Here is a 21,687-nt window from a genome sequence, read left to right on the forward strand (position 1 = left end):
TCTCGTTGCTAAGAGAAAACAGAAGAACTCTGTTGGTGACTGAGAATGCATGGTAAGCACAACTCAAGGCCAAAATAAAGAACATCCCTAGAAGTCTACCTCCGACTGTTATTTTTAAAACTTTATTACACATAGACTCCTCTAAAAGAAATTTGCACACCTCAGTCTGCTTCAAAATCCAGCCAACGCTGCAGCAGTGACTTATGAGCTAAACAAACAAAGTAAACACACTGATGGTGTCTGTGATAACATCCTTGGCAAAATGAAAGAATGAAGGTCAGTAATTGGGAGACGGCAGGCGCACAGTGTTTGATTTGGGTTTTTTTTTTTTTTTTTGCTCCTGGCAGGGGTCCAGGTGGGCGCATGCGGCAGGCTCCAGGGCAGTGTAGGAGCACGTCTGTGCAGAGGTTAAGAAAAGCAATTAATCGGCAGCAGAGATAATCAAAGGAACCTCCCCCTCCAGACACCTCGGCGTGTAGGAGAGGCAGGAAAAGAGCGAGCAGAGGAACGGAGCGAGACAGGCGGAGAGAAGATGATGGGGAAAATACTTGTTTACAGGCGCTGCTGGTACGATCAAAAAGAAGTGGGGTTCAGCGCCGCCACCGGGGCCCCTCCGTTTCAGGTGGAATTGATAAAACTTCAGATGTACAATTCGGTGTTTGCGAGAGTGCTTTTACCTCCCGGTGAGAAGGCAAGGAGTTTTCACAGTCTAAGCTGCACTTCCTTTCATCTCTGATTTTTGTGAAGTACCAACAGATTGTCAATGGCGAGGAAGACATTTTCCCACACATAATCAAAGAATGCAGTCTGGTGTGCCTGTGCTTCCCTGCAAGGAGATGCTGGTTTCAGACTGAACGGTGCAAATGGAGCTAAAAAAAAAAAAAAAGAAAAAAAACTGATTATGATCTCTGCTAACTCAACTTGTGATTACATTAATTTAGCTGTGAAAACAAGTCCCTAACAGAAACTCAATTAAAGTGGAGAGCATCAAACACTCTGGTTTCTCTCCTTTTCCCAACGAGCAGTAAACAGACATAAGCCGTTTCAGAACGGCAGCATTTTTCAGGAAATTAGAAGATATTCTCCATGGCCCCACGAGGCATGAAGCTTGTTGCTCCCTCTGCTGGTTCAAGTCTCCCTTTGGGGATGAAATCTTACTGATAATCTCTGTTATGCAGCACCTTGCAACTTTCTTATGATACATGCCACACTGTTCAGATTTTGAATTCTAAATACTGCTGAAAACCATGCATCATTTGCCTTCCACTTCTCACACGCGCTACTTTCTGCGCATCTTTGCGGGTATTTTATGATGAATATGTATGTAAGCTTAAACAAAAACCCAGTTAAAAATATACAAAAGCCTAATTGATCGTTGTGAAGTACGTCAAAATCCTACAGAAGCCCGGACAGATGCCGAGCGGGTCAAGTGACGGAGCTCCTGCAAAGTCTTGATTAGATAATTTTCCATCCATATCTCAGCAATATGCTACAAAAGGAACAATGAGCTTCTCATTACACCGCTGACAGGCTCAGCATCTGTGGATTGCTGTCAGGAGCAAGATGTTCAGAAGAAGCAAACTTGTTGATTAAAAATAAGCAAACATCACAGACATGTCGACTTGGAAATGAAGTGTAATTCTTTGAGAAGAGGTAGTTTGGAGGGAAATATCAGTTTCTGCTTTTTTTTGGTCACACTTAAATGTTTCATTCTATGGGTCTCAACAATGACAGCAGAGTGTTTATTTTACCTCCAGATATGCTAATGTCATAACTTTTATTTATTCAGAAACAGTGCTGCCTTAAACATAGGTGCTAAAAGTGTGGCCCGCGGTCCATTTGAGGCCCTTGGAGAGATTTTGCAATTACAATTCAAGAATGGTACAAATTTTGTGATTGATGCAAATAGACACCTATTAAAATATTTTTCAGGATAACAAGTTTATTTCAAAATGTATAATCTTAAAATGTAAAGTGTTAAATATCACACAAAGTTTTTATCATTTTATAATCATAATAATTTTTTTTCTTTCATTCTAGCTTGATAAAAACGTAGGACCACAAACAGTGACACAACTCAAATGCAAACTTGAGGACACACACTTATTAAACATGATTTGATTCAACAAGTGGCCTATGTGCTTTTGTTGGTGATGACCATGCATTAAACTTTTTTTTGTTTTGTTGATGTTTTTAAACATCAACAAAACAGAAAACAATCCACCACTTAATATAAGGAAGACCAATGGCTCCATTCCAAATCGACATCTAAAGTGACAAATTAAAATGTATTTTTCAGACATTAAAATGTTGCATATCTAATGTATTTTGAATTGGTAAAAAAAGACCTATAAAATAAATAAGGTAAGGCAAAGGGTTCACTAGGTTTCCGTTTATCTACTTTCATACACATCTGACTGACAGCACAGACACGGTAACTACGAGTGCTAAACACTAAACTTTAGTGGTTTTATAAGTGCAAACCTTTAAAACTGTTGTACATATTAAATCTGGACACTATTACATACATAAAGCACACTTAGAAATATTCACGTTGAAGGCAACCCTTGAAGTTTGGATGTTCTAGAATTGGGCCTCAGAATAGTTGTGCAGAAAAGTCATTATAGGATTAATGTCCTTCTGTCTAACGTCTGAGATTTATAAGTCACTGCATGCTCCTCAAAATAAGACATGACATTTACACATACTAGGAGACAAGTGGCTGTACTCAGAAGAGCTCTGCTGATGCTCCTTTCCACATGCTGCGCCAAAACCTACTCAGAATTGGCTAAAGAACCAATCTACATGCAGAAAGTGCTCACTTCTTTTTTTACCATCTTCAACATTTTTTTGTCTTTCTGTCAGCAACTCACTTATTGCGAGAAAGTTGTGAGAACAATTTAGTCCGTCTACCAGCAAAGAAATAGATGCAGTGCCTCCGAGGGTCATATTTCTGACCATTTGGATTGCCTTTCTCCTCTCCCTCCTGCAGGTACAATCTGATATTATTCTCAAGAAAGAAATAAAAAAGAAAGTGTTCTTTAAAAGTGTTCCTATTGCCAGTATTCCCACAGGATCAGCCTGCACCAGTAAACTGTGGCCAATCGGACTGCAGCAGTCCTTTCCTGCTCCGGCTCTAAGTTCATGTTGACCATAAAGTCAGCCCCTGTCAGCTGAAGTCACACCTGAATGCACTTATTGACATAAGCCTTAAGTACCAGAGGTTAATTCAACAAGCAAAACATATTAAAGGGATTGCTGACCTTGTTTTAGAAGCTGTGGGGTAAACCCAAAGCAGTTCTGCATTTTATCTGACAGAAAAAAAAAGACCATATACACATCCAGTAATTTATCATAAGGTATAGCCTATTTTGAAACTGCACACTTATCAGAGCAGATTGTGTGTGGAGCACATGTAGTCCTAGTCTGTGCATGTGGGGCAGAAAGAGCTGCATCTAGTTAGTTAGGTCAGCTAATCAAAAAGATTAGCTAAATAGTGGAGAACAGAGTGCATAGAAGATGACATGAAGCACAAAGTCCCACCCATCTCTGCTAAAAACTGAAATGAAGCAGAATGTCCTGCACCCTAAAGCATCGGATTCAAGGTCAAACTCCAGCAGAAATTTGTAGGAAAACAAAAGGATGTTCAAGGATAGTGTTTTTACAGTTCCAATTTCCATTCAAAGTTCTTATGACTGATAATTTGTTAATTTTGTATGTGCAATACGTAAATGATCTTCACTTCATGAGCACATTTTTGAAAACTTACTTCACATAAAGTATTCATAATTCCTTTCAAGATAATTTGCCTCCAAGGAGTAGGATTGTCTTGTAATATCTTATAGTGTCTTTGACTATGAATGTTTTTCTTTGAATGTGTCTTGGCCTAACTTATGAACTGCTCAGGAATAAAATACTCCCAAGCTTAACAAATTACCGACAACTGAGCAAAGAACATGTCTTAAATTGGATTTTTAGGTTCTTTGTTTATCAGCAGTTTGTTACTGAGACATAATTTGTTTGCCTTTATAATCATCCAGAACAATAGACAACAGAGCCACAGGTACACTGGAATGGTGTAGATAGAAGCAGATTTATGGGCAAGAATGACACAGACCAAGTCTGAACCTAAAGCCAGATAAGAACCTGCATAAGATCTATAAATGACTTTAAAGATCCATCTGTTCTTAGTGAGCTTATGCTGTATTCCAAATTAAGAAAACTTTGGTTCACGCATATGTGCAAAGCTAAAAGAGACATACTCCAAAAGACTTGTAAGTTTGTAGTACTTTGTGTTGAGGTATCCCAAAAGCAAAGTGTCAATGGGACAAGAAAAACGTAAAAAATTTGAAGGGGTAAGAATACTTTTGTAAATTCCTGTATCCCTACCTAGAAATATATCGACTTTTACTGTATATTGCATAATCCTTCATAAAACAAGTATTATCTGATAACAGCCTGTTTTAACAGTTTTAACCCAAAATATACCCTAATATGCATTTAGTACACACAACAGAAACCACCTTAGCACTAACACAGATAATATCTACAGTATTCTTTATCTCTGTTTTTGATAGCATAGCCAAACAGCACCAAGGAAAAATTAATGGTGCTCCTGATTGGCTGCATTGCAAAAGTCAGCCAGCAGCACCTTGATATTTCAGCTTCCCAACCTGCATTTTCTAGTATTTTAGGGGGGGGGGAATCCACGAATAGGTGAATTTTCTGTGAATAATGTGGAGCTTTGTTCCACAGAAAAATATGTCATTACTGAACCAGTGTAAATGTTGTAGGTTCTACTATTGATACCGATTCTCAAAGAGCATCAGCTTTAGTAAAGCATCTGAAAAATGTGTGTTTTCTCAAACACAGGTTCTCACAACCAAAAGAGAGGAAAACTGTGAAAAATCTGTACTTCAGAGTCTAATGTAGCTTCAGCTAGATGAAGTCGAGTTGTGGATCAGTGTGTTAATAAACCGACTTTTCTTCAAATCTCCATAGTAGGAACCCAGAGAAACAGCACTAATCGTCACAAACTTTTTTCTTTAAACCCTTTCTATTCTCATAAATGTTTTTATCCCTCTCCTGCTGAAAAGTGAGCTTCCTTTCCAACCATTCAGGCTACTGAGTCATTACACAGAAAAAAAAGTGACTCACATGGATCAAATACTGCACATAAGAGCGCACACAAAGGAGCTTTCATTTAGTCGAGCCACTGAGTGTGCAGTAATGTAACTGGAGCCTTGCTGTAGGCAGCAGCAGACACATGAAAACATATATTAGTTCTTACTGCTTCTGAGAGCATGCTGAGCAACCTGCAGCTCTTTCTTTCTCTCGCTCTCTCGCTCTTTTTTTTTCTAAATGTCTTGAATGATAAGAGTTCACCCGTCGGAGCCAGACTTCCTACTGCTGGCATGCATTTTGTTGAGGCAAAGTGAATATATTGCCTTTGAAGACCGTCCAGAGTCTGGGCAGACGGGTTGTGGCCTGGAAGTCCAGAGAAAAGAAAAAGACGTGCAAAAAATGTGTGATGAAACTTTCAGCACCACGGACAGCAGCCCTCAAGAAGCCATGGCGATGGGAGTGGCAGATGTGTGCAGAGACAGGAGAGTTCACTGAAAAGTGAATAAGTTTGGGTCGTAATTAAGCAAAAGCAGCTTCCTCCCGAAGCCCTTTTGCATGCCGGCCACCGTCATGTCGGCGCTGTTGAAAATAGATGCGCAGAGACACGCACATATGCAGGCATGCACCCTCCTTAGGCAGGATCCAGCGTTTTCCACAGTTCCCCCTCGTCTTTACCCGGCGCTCAAGCATGAGTGGATAATCTGGCCACAAGGACAGGCTGTCAACATTTCCCTTTTGCTTCCTTATTTATTTACTCCACCCATCATAAAAGTTGCAAAGTTCAAGAGGATCTTAGATCTTAGAGCGAGCTGGCAGAGCAGATGACCTGCTTCCAATGGGCCTCATTTTCCTCCTTAATAAAAAGACAATTTTGAGACATAGCACATAAAGTAGATTGTAGATTCGGGAGAAAAATAATCACACTTTAAGATCGTAACCACAGATGACTGCCGGAATGTAAATATTACCAAGCTTATGTGGTTTGTTACTACAGAATCATTTAAATGAATTAGAATGTCATTAAAAAGAAAGACATTTAATTCAAATTCTGCAGTTCATATTTCATTATAGATAGAATTATATATTTCAAATGCTTGTTTATATTAAAAAATATCTCCGTTTCATAGACAACAAAACCAAAACTTCAGACTCCCTGACAAATAGGTTACATAAAAAATTACTTTTATTACACAGTTATTGACCCTTTTTTTACAAGGAGGATAAGCCATAAAAGTTCATTGCAAAAGAAGCTTCCTGCTCACATAGTGCTCTATCCAAGAATATTAATGGTGAGGTTAGTGGAAGGAAAAAGTGCGGTAGAAAAAGGAGCATGATGAACAGGGATAACTGCAGGCTTGAGAAGATTTTGAAGCTAAGTCCTTTTAAAGGTTTGAGGGACATTGAGTCTGTACTACAAGAGACACCAGATATAATGTATCCATATGATCTACCAGGTCTTAGCCACTGCTGAACCAGAGACAATTACAAAACCATCTTACAGTTATCTCTAAAGTATTCGTCTTGCTTCACTTTTTCCATATTTTATGTTATTTACTTTTTCAAATTTGGATTTTCCAAATTTGAAATTTCCTCAAAAACAAACAAACGCCCCAATATGACAATGTGGGAAAACGGGGTTTGTTTAGATTATTCCAAATTTATTATAAATAGAAAACCAAGAAATCACACTTACATGAGAATTTAATATTTTGTTAGCCAAGTTTGGGAGCGATTAAATCGTGAAGTCATTTTGGATATGATGCCAGAAACTCAGCACACCTATCTGTAAGCAGTTTGTCCCATTTTTCTTTGAAGTTCTTCTTGATCTCCATCAGGTGGTGTTTACACTCTGACCCGCTGCCAACTGTGGAACCTTATGTACCACCTTTCCAAATGAAGTCCATTCAGCTGAATTTACCACAACTGAACTCAATTTAAGCTGTAGAAATCAGTGCAAACAATTCCATTTTGAGCTTTATTTTATTTCATACAACATAATTAAGAGTTAGGCTCAAACATAACAAAATGTGGAAAAAGTGAAGAGCTGCGAATATTTTCCGGACGTACTGTATACAACAATTCTAACCATCACAATAAACTGAATTTGGTGTTTTCATTGGATGCAAGTAATAATCAAAATTAGCAGGAAGAAACACTTGAAGTCTATATGTGCAAAGAATCTGTGCAATACAGGAGCTTTACTTGCCAAATGGAAGTACTGAAATAATTTTACCTTTTGATGATATGTAAATCATTTAGATACAGATTTACATTTCTTTAGTGACAATATGACTCTTATACTTGATTTAAACTTCTGCTTTTCTCTCCACAACAATCCAAGCTTCAAAAATATTCTCTAGCCGGCAGCATAACGAAAGTTAATGATTCTGTTTATGATTGCCAACTGAAAATGGCTACATTCAAAATCATTAAAGCTGATTTATGAACTTTTTCTTACCATTCACTTACAAATGGAAGACATTCATAATTTGTGCTGGGATTAAAGCACATTCCGCTCTGTAAAATGTTCAGCTCCTGGATTGATGTGCTAAAAGCAATTTTGCAGCTGAAATTGCTGGAGCTTTAATTGCTGAACATTCACAAAAAAAATATGCCATTCCCAATGACTGTGATTTTGAGACATGCTTCTGTGTGGTTTTTGTTTCCCTTTCGCCTGAATAACTCCTGCATTATGTCCCTCAGCGCAGCAAATCAGGCGCTCTGCCTTTTTTAAAAGGGTCTAATCCTCTTTAATTTGTGATTACTCGTTATTCAAATGGCAGCCCACTAAAGCATGGGAAAGTGATTGTTTAAGTGTCCTCCTCCGCTTCGGGTTTTTTTTTGCAACCTTAACGCCTGATCACAGTGGAATGTGAACATATCGTATGTATATCCTGAGCTCTCATGGTGGCATTCAAGTAAATTACCATAGAAATCGCTGTGGAGAATATTTTGGCATCAATCATTGAGCGTAAATTGCTAAATAGCTGGGAGCCCTCTTAGCATTCGGAGGGTGATTTCGCTAGCTTTCTTGTGTCAGATGATTTCAGCCACTCTGACAAATTAGAATGATAAGGGATTTCATGTTGCACACAATAAGTGTTTTTTTTTTAAGGCAGAAATGACTGAGCTCAAGGAATGAATTAGGTGATTATCTCCAAACAGCAGCGAAACACCTGGGTGAAAACAGGCCTCACAAGCCTGGATTTTATGGAGTTAAAACAATGACAAAATTCAGTAAATACTTAATAACTTAAAAATTACTTTGATACATCATTCATCAAATAGAATAGGAAGAACATATGTAGAAAATATATTAAATGTACATTCGGTTACACATGTCATTACTAACAATGTTGTTTTTTATTTAGAAAAAGTAAAAATATTTATTCCAGTCTTGGTGTGTTTTGTTTTTTTTTATTCGCCAGCCTTCTTAATATAAAACAGTGGGTGAGGCTAACACTGCTTGGCTCAATAATATTAGTCTAAAGTTGATTTTCTGTCCAGATCAATCAATCAGATATACATTTATTTGACATGCCATGAAGATAGTTTGATTTATTTCACGGCGTCCAACACCATAGAGTGCCAAAAGTTCCCAAGTCCAGTTAAAATCAAGCCATTAAATAATTATTTATAAATTTCAGAAATCCTTATTTCAATTACAGCTGCATTATCCCACCAAATAGCTACCTCCACGTGCTTTCAAAAAGTACAAAAATTCAACAAATTTATAAATACATCATTAAATAATTACTTTAAGATATATTTTACAAAGAAATACATATTTCACTCAAAATTTTATTTATTTTTTCTCCAGTTTAAATTATTTCATGATGCACTGGAAAACAACACATTTTGAATTCTCATTTATTTATTATACATGTTAAATATAAAAAATGTTGACAAATGTATTTATATCCAACTTAATTTTAACTATGCCACGTTTAATAAATATTTAAGATATTTCCTGCATTGTGGCACTTTTGGCACCCCATACATGGATCCATGTGACAAACTTTACCACAAAGTCACTTCCTGAAGTTTGAGTATTCAGATTTCACACACTTACCTGGAAACTTGGAAATGCAGAAAGTACCACAGTGCATATATTAACAAGGTACGATCCCTTTCAGTTTCTTCATGCGGATACTGTTTATTCTGACTATATTGCTGGTTACTATTAATTTTGAGAACCTAGGAAGTTGCAAAAGGCAACACTTTCAGGTTGAAAGAACTACAAAGTAACACGAATAAAGTTAGTAAACTTGCACCTGCTTATCCGTCGCTTAAAAAAACCCCACTTGTTTTCATAGCAGCTCGTTGGCGACAGACAGCTCATTTAACCGAAGACGTGAAGGAGAAAGTTCCGCCCTACCTGCTCGTAGCAAGTCTCCCAGGTGAGGTTCAGAAGGCAGGAGGAGAACAGCTCATCTTCGGTCCGACCATAACCGTCCATGGTGAGCCTGCCAGCCAGCCGCCTCTGTCGGAGGAGATTTTTGGGTTTTGCTCTGTAAGTCTTCCCTCGACGAGTGCCTCTTCTGTTCTTGCTCTCAGCCCCGCTCGGCTCGGTTCAGCTTGTGAGGACGATATCAGTCGAACAGCGGCGGTATGCAGGCTGCTGCTTCTTTGGTCACGTGGTTTGTTCTCGCCCCAAAAACAGAGGTAGGATGCGTTTGGGTGCGGTCCCCTCCCCTCAAAAGCACATCCTCCTTCAGGTGTCAGCTAAGGGTCAACGCTGCTCACAACATAATGAAATCTGCTTTTGTTTCATAAACTTTTAGGTTTATGCAGATGAAAATTAAAGGGAGAAAACATACCCAATTGATTTGATTGTCTCTTAATTGGCTCGCTGGTTGATCCCAAATACATTCCCATTTTCTCAGTGTTCTTAAACGTTCAAGTTCCAGCTACTGCAAAACGATTCTTACAAGGACTTAGAGTTAGTTTTAGTACCACATGACTTGGTGTTTAAGTCAATCCTCTTTACTGTACATCTAAACAACTCAATGTCATTATTAACATAATTTGTTTAAATAGTTGACAGTTGTAACAGTCTTCATATCATTTACACACATGTTGTACTTTAAGAGTTAATTGAGATGAGGCTGCTGATTGTACTTCTTATTTACCGTCAGATTTTACATTTATTTTGGACATATTCTATAAATATTGTTGCATACATTGGGCATTTCTCCTCTTACAAACCACAAATGATTACCTCTTTGCGGTCAATCAAAACAATTGCAAAATACAAAATCTTTGGCTAGTAACATACCAAATTATTTATATTTAAACAAAATAAAAGAAATACCAAAATGAGAATATGTGACCTGACAGGAATGTGTACTTAGACTATTTTATTTTCCCTCCTTGAAGGTGACAAAAATTCAACTAGCCACCTTTTTGACATTGCTATGTTTAAAATGCAGAACTTTATTAGATTCATTATTTTGTTTTTAATCATGGTAGGATTTTAAGATAACTCTAAGGTTAAAGGGATATGCAAGCTGACAAAATATTACTGAAATATTACAAACCACGGTCTTACATGTACAGATGTTGTGCTTTTCCTCCTGGTCTTCAATGACATCTCTCTCACCCTCCTGCTGGCTTTGTTATACTGTCTGCTATAGGCTAACATCCATCTTTATCATTCGTCTTCCTTCACAAAGACTGCTGACATTAAATTTTCTTAGTAAAGCTAAGCCTGGAATTCAGCATGGGCAGAAGTTGAATCATGTGGTATAAGTGAAAACCATTTGCATATATATGGTTTTACAACAGATGATGTAGCAAAATCAAATGTATAATCCGAGGTTTTTACCTACTACTATAATCTGCCAATAGCTATTTCAGATACCCAGTTATAACACAGAATAATATACACCTCATTTTCTCCTTATTATGGTGCGTTATCAGAAAGGCATAAAACTTAGATTAGAAAAAATGACACAGCCAAGTGCAGCTGGCAGAGACACGCAGACTATTTTAGTGATTCTCAAATCAGCCGGTCTTTCTGAAAGAAAAAAGAACAAGCATGAATCAAACAGAAGGTGACAGACTATTTTTCATGTAATTGGGTAGATCTTAAAAGTGCCGATACAAAAACAGAAAATAGAAGAAAAAAAAACTTAGTGGACACACTTACAACTTATTTAAATGTCTCCAGGGTGAGTCATTAAGTTTGCTCTCTCACATGCAGATCTTTTCTGATGGGCACAGTGCATGGAAATATTTGAAATCACAATGGTCTCAGCTCTCAATTTAAAATACAGTGATGCTAAAAAGAAAGTACACCTACTTCTAGTTGTTCAGTTTTATGCATTAAGATATTATGAACATGAAACCTTCCTTTCCCGGTTCTAAAATATTTTAACTGTAACTTCAGAGAAAATCACATAAAATATTTAATTCTAGTTATCGTTTGTTAAAATAGTTAACTTTGAACAATTTGTGAAAGAACATCCCATGATCGAACCACTTTGAGTATCTATACCCAGATCTTGTTCTTTACAACAGTCCTTCTGTTGATTGAGTTTTAGGTACAGCTCTCTTATGGACCCACCACAGCATTTCAGTCAAGTCGAGGTCTGGACTTTTGAAGCACATTTATTATTTTCTTTTTCAGCCATTCTTTTGTGCACTTGCTGCTCTATCTGGGATCACTGTCCAGATTAGAACTCCATTATCTGCTCATCCTGTAATGTGTAATTGAGCTTCTATCTATCTGTGTGTGTGTGTGTAAATAAACCTGCTGTGATGCAAGATAATGTGTTTATTGTATCACATTGCATTATATTATATTATGTTGCATTGGTATTGTACACTAAGGTACAAGAAATCCTGGGTTCATTAAAAATAAAAGGGAAAACACTATTTAAAAATGTACTTAAGGAACAAACTAGCAAAATATTTTTAAAAAATTAGATACTTACATAAAGTTTCAACGGTAAAATAGAACACAAAAACCCAATTATCAACTAATCAATAACATCTGATTAATGCTCCTGGATGCTGCTTTGCCATTTGATTCCTATGAGCGTTATCATTTCACTTCATCATTATTTTTATTTAATCTTGCGGTTGCAGTTAGATAACTGCAGACTAGATGTCATGTTTTTAGAATGTTCTGATATTTTACATGTTGCATGTTTTAAACATTCTGAATGTTCTTGTAAACATGGCTGAAATCAATGCGTGTGGAACATTACAATGGACCTTCTTTGCCCTGGTGTCTATAAGCATAGCAGAACGTCTTTAAAGGAAGAATGTTTCTTTTTCTCCAGAATTAAACCAACCTATGATGGAATTCCTTGTTCTCCCCATGCAGCTTTGCTGACCGCAGAGAATCCTTCATTTTCTCCAAGCTGTTTAGCACAATTGCTGCTAACAGGCCTCATTTGGAGAACTGTCTTTCACCAGCGCTATTTATCTTGATGCAAACCCCAGCAGTTGGATGGGCGAGTCTTGTCGACTCATCCGTCACGTCTGCTGCCCTCCTGGTTTGATCGAATGGGTTCTCCGTGCACAATCGGCACCCGTTTGAAGCCTGGTCAACGGGCACTGAGCTGGATCCAGACATTGTCTGGGTATTTCCCCGCAGTAGCAGAGATGCTAGGAAAGACAGGGAATATGCTTCTCATCGTGGCCAAGCTTACGCATCTAATCGCGCCGGTTCTCATGAGGCCTGCTAAGAGTGTCGGGGCAGCAAGTTGTGCTAAAATACACCCCTGTGCATTTGAAAATAAAGAGTTTTGGGCTGATTTTGATCTTTCACTGACAGCTCTGGTGATTATTGTGTGTCATATTGTAATGAAATGTATTTTGAGAGGAAAAGAAAAGAAAGGATTGAATCAAGAATGTAGAGAGGCTTCTTCTTTAGCCTTATCTGTCACCATCAACCATAATCTTTCCCGAGCTGCAGATTAATTTAAAGATTACATAGAACCAAAATGTGCTTGTGCCCTTATTTTTTTTTTCTTGTATCTTCTTAGTTCCTTCTTTAGCCTGTTCCCCTCTTCTGCCCAGTGACACTTAAAAGTTTCCCTCTGAATCAAATCAACAGAGAGAGATAATTCAGCTCGGCAATGTAACAATTGTGCTGGCTCGATCTTTTTGTGGGGGCACCGCTACCATTCGCAGGTATCTCAGGAGGGTGGCAGCAGCAGTAAAATTGCAGTCAGAATGAGAGTTAAGGACTGCTGCCAATCCAGAAGATTAGCTAGGAAATAAATAGCTTCAAATCAAACATTGTTTCCCTTCTTTTTTTCTTTCTCCAGACGGTAGTAGCTGCTCATTTTTGCACAGGTGCCTTTAGTCGTTGCGTGATTCATCTCCAACTGGCAGCCGGTTTTAAACATGCAGTCTACATGCCATCTCGCACCTACATAACCAATCTATCAAGCCTAACCCAGACATTGCGTGCATATACTCCCATATCACAGAGAAGGCCCGGGACGCAACTGTCATAGATGGCGTGATTGAATTGTTCCCTTGCACTGTCACCAAAGGGGCTATTACTTCAAATTAGCATACAAATTCAAACCAGGACAGATGGATTTGTCACATTCCAGCCGCCGTCTTCCTGGAAGATTGGCTGTGCTTGTGCTGCGCGATGGAGATAAGACACCTGTCGTGGTGCTGTTTGGGGGTGAAGGACCGGCGTGGGATGGGAGGAGGAGGAGGACGAGAAGGAGGAGGAGGAGGAGGAATGAGTGGGTGGATGGATTTCCTGAAATGCTGAGGTGTTTTGTAATAAACTTTCTCTACCCCACGGTCTCAAATGATGATGAGGCACCATCCAGGACTCTGTGGGTGGCAGGAGATTGAGCTGCAGCGAGCTGGTGATTCACGCTGTTTGGAATGACGCCGAACAATACCTGCCTTGCTTTTTTTCTTGTTTCTTTTTGTTTGTGTTTGCGACTTTCGGTGAGTTACAGCGCCTTGCAAGAGTATGGAAACCCCGTGCAACGTGTGTTTTTGGGACGTCATGCGATAGGCCAGACCAACCAAAAGCGGTGCATACTTTTGGACTTAAATGAAAAGTTTTTTGTTCGTACTTTTTTTTGCCAAGCTTTTATACTCAGCTCTTCTTACACATAAAGTCGGATAAAGGATAAAGTTGTGGAGAAGCTTAAAGTAGACTTGGATAATAAAACAATATCCCAAGCTTTCAACATCTCACTAATCATGTTTAATCCATTATTTGAGAATGGAAAAACTTAGGGACAACGGGAAACCAACCAACATATGGTCATCCACTTTCACTGACATACCAGGCAAGGAGATTGGATTGACATACTAATCAGAGAAACAACTAGAGACCTATAGTTACTCTGGCAGAGCGGCACAGAACTCAGGAAGGGAGATTCTATGTTAGAGGTTGCAGAAAAACTTTACATTGTGGTGGCAGTTCCCCTTCTTGTAGGTTAGTAACCAAAACCATTCAGCTAGTTCTAAAATGGGAAGAATACCTCATTCGAAGTCCAGACCTAAATTCAAATAAATCTGAGGCAACACTTCAAAAACTACCTCACAGAAAAGTTGGTAAAATTTTACGATTTTGATGTCAAAAGCTGATAGTCACTCTCCGGAGTACTTACTGCTGAGATTGCCATGAAACATGATTCTCAAAGTATTAACCCGCAGGGCTGAATAGAAAGCAGATACCTCCATCTCTAGAATAATTGTAGAAAATTTTGAAGAGCATGTTTCCTTCTCCTTTCCCTTTAGAAGTATGCACTAATTCGTGTCTATCTGACATCAAATGTATTAAAGCTTTAAAGGTCTGGGGGGGGGGGGGGGGGCTAATACTTTTGCAAGGCACTGACTGTGCTATCAAAATTCAACATAAAAAACTGTCTCTAGTCTGCAGCTAGAACTGCGAGTATTGATGTAGACCAGCGGTAGGGTCAAATAAATTACATCCTTGGTCTCGAATAACCTTCACACTTTTAATAGCTTTGAAAAAAAATACATGCAAATACCATTTTATTAATATTAATTATCCAGTATTAATAGGTGTTGACAAGGATGTCCGAGTATACTCATTCATACAGACCATCATCACGGCGCTCGCATCAGACACTGGAGAAAATGCAGCTTGGAGACATAATGATTTTCATTTGTAATTATGGCAGCGTGAATCAATCGGAAGTACCGAGCATGAAAAACTGTTCTTACCTCAGGATCAATCCCATATAATTTCCAGATCAGCTCAGTCTAATGGCTTTTCTATTGGCCTGATTAGTCAGACGGAGACTTTTTGTGTCGCTCTGTGTGTTCCCGAGCAAAAGGCCGACCACTCAGAAACTCGTTTCCCCAACAGTCAAAAACATTGGAGCACACGCGGTTATTTCCTGACGTGGGATATTACAAAATCTGCAGGCTTAATTTTAAAAAACAGTCCCAATGCAGGTCTGGTATCTCTCCCTGCCTACATCCAGACGCTACAGAGATGTTGTAAAAATGCTTACTTGTTCATTGCTGGCTCTATTTTTAGTTAATCAGTGAACAGTTGATGTAAAAACAAAAAAAGAGTGAAATATCACAGATCTATTACATTCTAACTGCATTTGCCTGTAGAATAAATTCAAAACAAAATATCTTTCAGACTTAAACTACATTGCCGAATACAAAACAGAGGAAATTATGATTCTCTCAACCCCACGCCTTTACCTTCCACATCCAAGAGGCGCCGGCCCAAAGCAGTGCAGCCTGAACAGGATCTGGCACAGCAGGGATTTTCACACTGATCTTGTTCTGAAACATTTGTAATTAACATTCCTCCTCAACTCCAACTGTTTCTAGAGCTATCAATACCCCAGTAAGAAGATTTAACGTCCCCAAAGAGGCAGGAAAAACGGGCTGGATTTAACAGGTCGGGAAGTGAATGATCTGAGTGAGCGAATGAGAAGTTCATTTGCAGATTATGCTTTAATTGTAATGATGACAGAGAGAAAGAGTTATTACAAATGCATTTTTTATTAAACTGAACAGCTGACGGGAAATGAGATGAACATTACATCAAAATGCTGTTTAATTACATCTGATCAAAAGCCACTCTTAATACATTAATGCTGTTAAAGTAGCAATAAACAAAGGGATGTTGAAATTTACATCAAGTATCATGCATCAGACAGAATTTTTCATTTTCTGATAAGATATTTCTGAACCTATTTAGCCTGTTTGCAATGATGCTTAAAAAAGGTCCAGTAAATATAGCCCACAGTTCATGAATCATGAGAAAGCATTTGGTGCAGTGAAGGGGGAAAAAAAAACAGTCACACTGTGTCCTTCATGGGAATTAAAAAGACAGAACACTAAAATGAGTTCATATTTACACTTTGTACTGCCGCAGCACTCGCAGGCCTTCTTAGAACTGAGTGTATTCCTTGGATGAGAGTTTTGCAATAATGTGCTCCAACTGTCTTTTTGCTTCACACTGAGGGAAGTTACTCATCTCGTAGTACTGCGGGGAAATTTTCACCAGCCTGGAAAAGAAGGTAAGTCAACAGTCACAAATTGTCTCCCGTGTTTTCTTGTGGGGAGGAAAAAAAAACAAAAACAAAAAAAAAACACGTTCTTCCATATTCACGAGGCGACCGCTGGAGCAAGCACACAACAAATTTGGAACATAATTGTACGAGGTCACACAGGGGGAACAGAAACAGCTAAAAGGATTGTTTCAGGTTAGCTGGTTGCTCAGAAAGACGCACCGGTGTGACCGGCTTGTTAGTTTGAATCACATATGTTGTTGTCATCGTATTTTTCAATTGTTTTTTTAATAAGGTATGTAGCACCTTGCAAACTTATTCTTATCGATATTGTGAGATAGGATGAAAATTATACAAGGATTTCAAATTAAAAATTAAAAAAAAAAGACAAGGCCACAACTTCATGCGTCAATTTACAAGCAAGAATTCAAGTCTATTTTTTATCTGGTGCTGTCAATAGATTAAAAATTTCTGTTAATCACATTAATATGACTATAGCGTTACAATTAATCACAATGAATGTCATATTTGCCAAATGTTTAACTTTATTTCCTTTCATTTCACACAGTAATTATACATTATTTAGTTTCAGTCCATAAAGTATAAAGAGAAAACATTGAAGTTTGTGGTTGATAAATTACAGAATGAATGAATAAAATACTTCTAAAAGGCACTCTTAAATTCTAGAGTGATAGGCCTTAAAGCTTGTTGAAGCCAATTTCTACACAGAATAATACAATCTGATAAATTTATCATAACTCAACATGGACAGAGTAGAACAGTGACATATTTACAAGCAATCTGAAACTCACCACTCCGGCTTGACGTCCGTGCACGTACGGATGTAGTTTTTGGTGGTGAGGACGAACTCGTTATAGAGCACCCACTCAGGTTTGTGGTCCAGCACAGTGGAGGGGTGCAGCTGCACCACCTGGTTGTCCTTTGCCGTCAGGTAATGGCCGGTGCGCTCAAGGTGAGCAACCTATTTACAGAACAGACAATTATGAAGGAAACATCCAAACAAATTGAAATACACTTTTTAAAATTTCTTTATTGTTAACCCGCATGGTTGAAAAAAGAGCAAGTACTTGAAACCAATTTTTAAGCCCTCAAACGACTAATCCCCCCACCACCACCAACCCTCTAGTCACTTGGTCGAGGCTCTGTGCCGGTCGTGATTAAACAAGGCAATCAGTCTCAATAAAGGCCTTTCCAAACAAAGATGTGATAACCAAACACTGCGAACCCTTGAACATGAGCTGCAAATTTGTCTCTGAGATAAAGGTTAATGTTGACAAATATTTCAATATTAGTGCCATAATTCAACTTGTCAGGTTGCTTGTTTCAGGTGGCCCTGAAAATGGCTTCTTGCAAAGCCACCATTTGTATCCCTGAGTAAGAGACAAATTAATAGGATTTCTTGTTATGTGGTTAAAACAAAACGGCACTAAATGTGTGTGTGTGCCTGTAGCTCCCCGCTGTGTTTTCAGCGAGTGTTCTGCAAATATGAAAAACCTGATTTTCGAAGGACCAACCTCTAAAAGGGTGAGCTTCAGGGAGCAACACATTAATACTTTTAGCTTAAATATGAGAGTAGCTCCACCAGACTGATCGCTGACCTGCATGAAAAAGCCAGTGACCAGTGCTTGTCGGATGTTGAGATAATAGTCTCTGCTGTTGAAATCGGCGCTGTTTCTTGGCAGGTTGAAGCGATCCATGATCCTTGACAGCTGCTGCCGAACGTTGTCTGCTGACATCAGCGAGCGGTAGTTTACAAAGTTATCGTAGCACCACTGGGTGGACTCGTGGTCTGTGACAAAGTGACAGAGAGGGATTTGGAGAAGCATTAAGCAGGTAAGTCCCAAATTTTAATATTACTGAGAACTTAATCTGCAGTTAATTTATTTGAATTATTTTGTATCTCTAACTTGCATGTTATTAAAGCCTCAAACTCTCCTCAAAATGTGAATACTAGATGATATTTTTAAAACAAATGTCTGCCGACTGAATTACAGTTATCACTTACTGTGGAAACATTTTGCAGGTAACATCTCCATTTTGATCATTTTTATCAAAATGGTCAATTACTGATACGGGCATTATCATCCATTTATTTAAAGACTCCTTCACTAACTAAAGGATCACAGTTTGTTGATGATTTACTCAAATATGCACAGCCATTTTCACTAAATTAGAATATGCATTTTAATGAGTTTTGTTTGTCAGATTAAAGAAACTTTTGAAAGGGACAAGAATTAAACATACTCTTCGTTTAGCCTACTCTTATGTATTAAAATTGATCTGGTCTAAAATGTAATGTTTTCATTAGCAGTAAGCAGAAAATCATCACAATATACAGAAATGAAGTCTTAAAAACATCAGATTGTATGTAATTAATCAATATAATATGATTTTTTTAAAGGTTTTTGTGGATTTATTCATTAGTAACTAGACGGGAAGAAGGGAAGAAAGAGAAGACACACAGTAAATGGCCCAGGAATCAAACAGGGGACAATGACATTGACCAACCACTGATCCACCTGGTAACCCTACAGTGTAACTTTTCAATAATATGATGAATCCACATGTAAACTAGTGTAACATGGAATAATAAATATATAACTTACTCTGCTTAAAGGCGTGGTAAACGTTGAGTAACGTCATGTGGTCTCCGTCGATGTGGGCAAAGCGCATCTTGGCATCATCAGCCACCTTTTTGGCCTCCGTGGGTCGAACGAAGCACTGTGGGACTAAACAAGGTTGGTATGGGCCCCCCAGCCGCCCACAGGGATAAGTTAAGCAAATCCAACAGAGGGAAGAACAAGGCCTCAAACGAGGCACAGTGCATTGCCAAGAGTTTACGGGTCAAAAGGAGAGGAGGGTCTAAGAGAAGGAAGGATGATGGGATTCTCCATCCTCCTCCACAGTAGCCTGGGTTTAGACGAGTTACAGCTAACATCTGACAACCAGCCCAAACAAGTGCACAATCTAACAGAACTGATTCAGTGAGGCTGTCTGGTTCTGCCCTTTACCCTCTGTCAATTTGCTCCTGGCCTGCTTAACATCGAACGTGCTTGATTGTGCCTTTAATGGATAAAAGCTGTGTTTATTGAGTCTCACGGTTGGTTGCTGTGGCGGCGGCGTTCTCAGGTGAGCTTCTGCTGCTTGCTTTAATGAACTCAGCAAAAACCTTCCATCCTGAAACAGCTGCTTTAAGTGCACACCACGTCCAAACAGCTAGTTAAATCCATTTCCTCGCTCTCAAAGACCCTCACACTCCCTTCAAAGGCGTCAAGATTCATCTCAATGAGCAGCATTCTGCTTTGGCAAGCCCGAAGTGCAATTACTGCCGTAGCGTGCTAGTGCTGCTCCAGCTACACCTATACATTTTGTACAGACATTTATTTCCCCTCCCCCCACCACCCTTCTTCCTTGCAAACAGCTGACACTACTGACTTTTTACTCCACTTGCCTTGTAGTTAAGTTCTGAAGGTACACATGACACGTATTCTAAGTGGCCTTACACAACTAGGAAGTGGAGTTGAAACAATCAAATTTTTGTGTTCATTTTTGGGTTTTTGCAAAGCTTTGACCAAAAAATGCCAAATTTTGTGAGCTTCTTTTTAAGAACTACAATATATGGGGGACATAATAATAGTATTGAATTAATTTGCTTCTAGCTTAACAAGTCCAATAATATATATATATATTTTTTTTTTACTTTTATACGCAAGGTAAACGTTAGCTGGTGACCAGTTCCAGTCTTGGTATAAATGTTTACTACTGTTTGGGAATCTGGACCTGAAAGCAGCCCTGTACATGTCCTTTGAGCTCTCTGGTCAGTCCAGCCTCACACAACAGCTCTGAGCATTACCTGACAGCATGGCGGTGATGGAAAGGATCTCATTGGAACAGTTGAATTCGCAGCTGGCGATGACCATCTTGGCGAGCTGTGGGTCCAGGGGGAACTCCGCCATCATGGAGCCCAGCTCGGTCAGGTCACCGTCGTCGTTGAGCGCTGCCAGGTAGTTCAGCAGCTCTAGCGCTCGCATCAGGGTCTCCGGGGCTGGGGAGGACAGAGTGGGAGCGACGGGCTGTTAAAGTGCTCCAACCCCACAGGTGGAAAGCACACAGGTGGCAGATGCAGACAATTTGCAAAACTGTCATTCTTTCATAGCAGCGTTACTTGAAGAGTACAATTTGAATTGACTTTCAAACAAAAATATGTCAGATATTATTAAAACTATCATGAGTACAAGCACCGACTGTCCTTTTTGCCAACATATAGAAGCTAAAATATGTTTCTTTCTAAATGTTATGCCAAATGACATGATATGTATTTGTTTTATCTAGCGTTAACTATAACAACTGTTATATTTATGTGCATGGTTGTCAGTCCAATTAAACAAAAAAAAATGTAAGCTTTATTTAATGCTACATCTGGATGGCGTTATTATTGCCACTGAGAAATCCCCTTCTCCCAACTGTTTTGTCTGTATGTAAGCTAGGTTATAGCTTGTGTTTTTTATATTATTTTATTAGTCCCGATTATGTAGTTCATAATGTGAGTCAGTAAATCAGGTTTCATTGTTTTTATTTTACTTTTAAATCGAAAGATCCATCTGTCAGTGTATGGAAAAGCAGAGTGCATTTTTTTTCAAAAAATAAACCTGGCCCTCAAAGGACCGGGAGCAGAGAAAACACTTCCATCACCTGTTGTACTATGAGCTCTAATAGAAGACAAATGCCTTTTAAGAAACGAAACAAACACTAAAATGGAAGCAGTTGGCAGATTTGGCAGCCAGATGCATGAGGTGAATCAGAATGAGATGGCTCCTGTTATGTGATGGCCAGAGTTACGTTCGACAGCGGCATTGCAGAGAAGCAATCATGGCAGAGCTCATTTTTCATCCTACACTCTGGCAATCCCAAACAACTAATGTAATTACAGGGGAACTTTCTACTTAATGCTTAAACACAAAAGGCTTCCACCGTTTGGTTAAAAGATTTTTCCTCCAGATGCAATTATTGACCTTTGGCTTCTCAGAGCTGACGCCTAATGACC

At 38.8% G+C, this 21,687-nt stretch overlaps 2 protein-coding genes across 5 annotated transcripts in view; both read right to left on the reverse strand.

The window, feature by feature from the left end:
• ppargc1a (peroxisome proliferator-activated receptor gamma, coactivator 1 alpha) overlaps positions 1-9,726 on the reverse strand; it is a 321,705-nt gene extending 311,979 nt beyond the window's left edge. The window contains exon 1 of one of the 4 annotated variants that reach the window (XM_032583439.1): positions 9,503-9,726. In XM_032583439.1, coding sequence (XP_032439330.1) covers positions 9,503-9,583 — 81 coding nt within the window. In that variant the 5' untranslated portion in view covers positions 9,584-9,726. The remainder of the gene's footprint in view (positions 1-9,502) is intronic. The other 3 variants (XM_032583438.1, XM_032583445.1, XM_032583444.1) reach the window with 3 other exon arrangements.
• Positions 9,727-16,091: 6,365 nt separating this feature from the next.
• Positions 16,092-21,687, reverse strand: part of dhx15 (DEAH (Asp-Glu-Ala-His) box helicase 15) — a 33,179-nt gene continuing 27,583 nt past the window's right edge. The window contains exons 10-14 of the mRNA XM_032582061.1: positions 20,497-20,688; positions 19,250-19,372; positions 18,242-18,432; positions 17,435-17,604; positions 16,092-16,619 (exon numbers count right to left, since the gene is read on the reverse strand). Coding sequence (XP_032437952.1) covers positions 16,502-16,619; positions 17,435-17,604; positions 18,242-18,432; positions 19,250-19,372; positions 20,497-20,688 — 794 coding nt within the window. The 3' untranslated portion in view covers positions 16,092-16,501. The remainder of the gene's footprint in view (positions 16,620-17,434; positions 17,605-18,241; positions 18,433-19,249; positions 19,373-20,496; positions 20,689-21,687) is intronic.

This window comes from Xiphophorus hellerii, chromosome 14, assembly GCF_003331165.1.
Source record: "Xiphophorus hellerii strain 12219 chromosome 14, Xiphophorus_hellerii-4.1, whole genome shotgun sequence".
Lineage (NCBI taxonomy): Eukaryota > Metazoa > Chordata > Actinopteri > Cyprinodontiformes > Poeciliidae > Xiphophorus > Xiphophorus hellerii.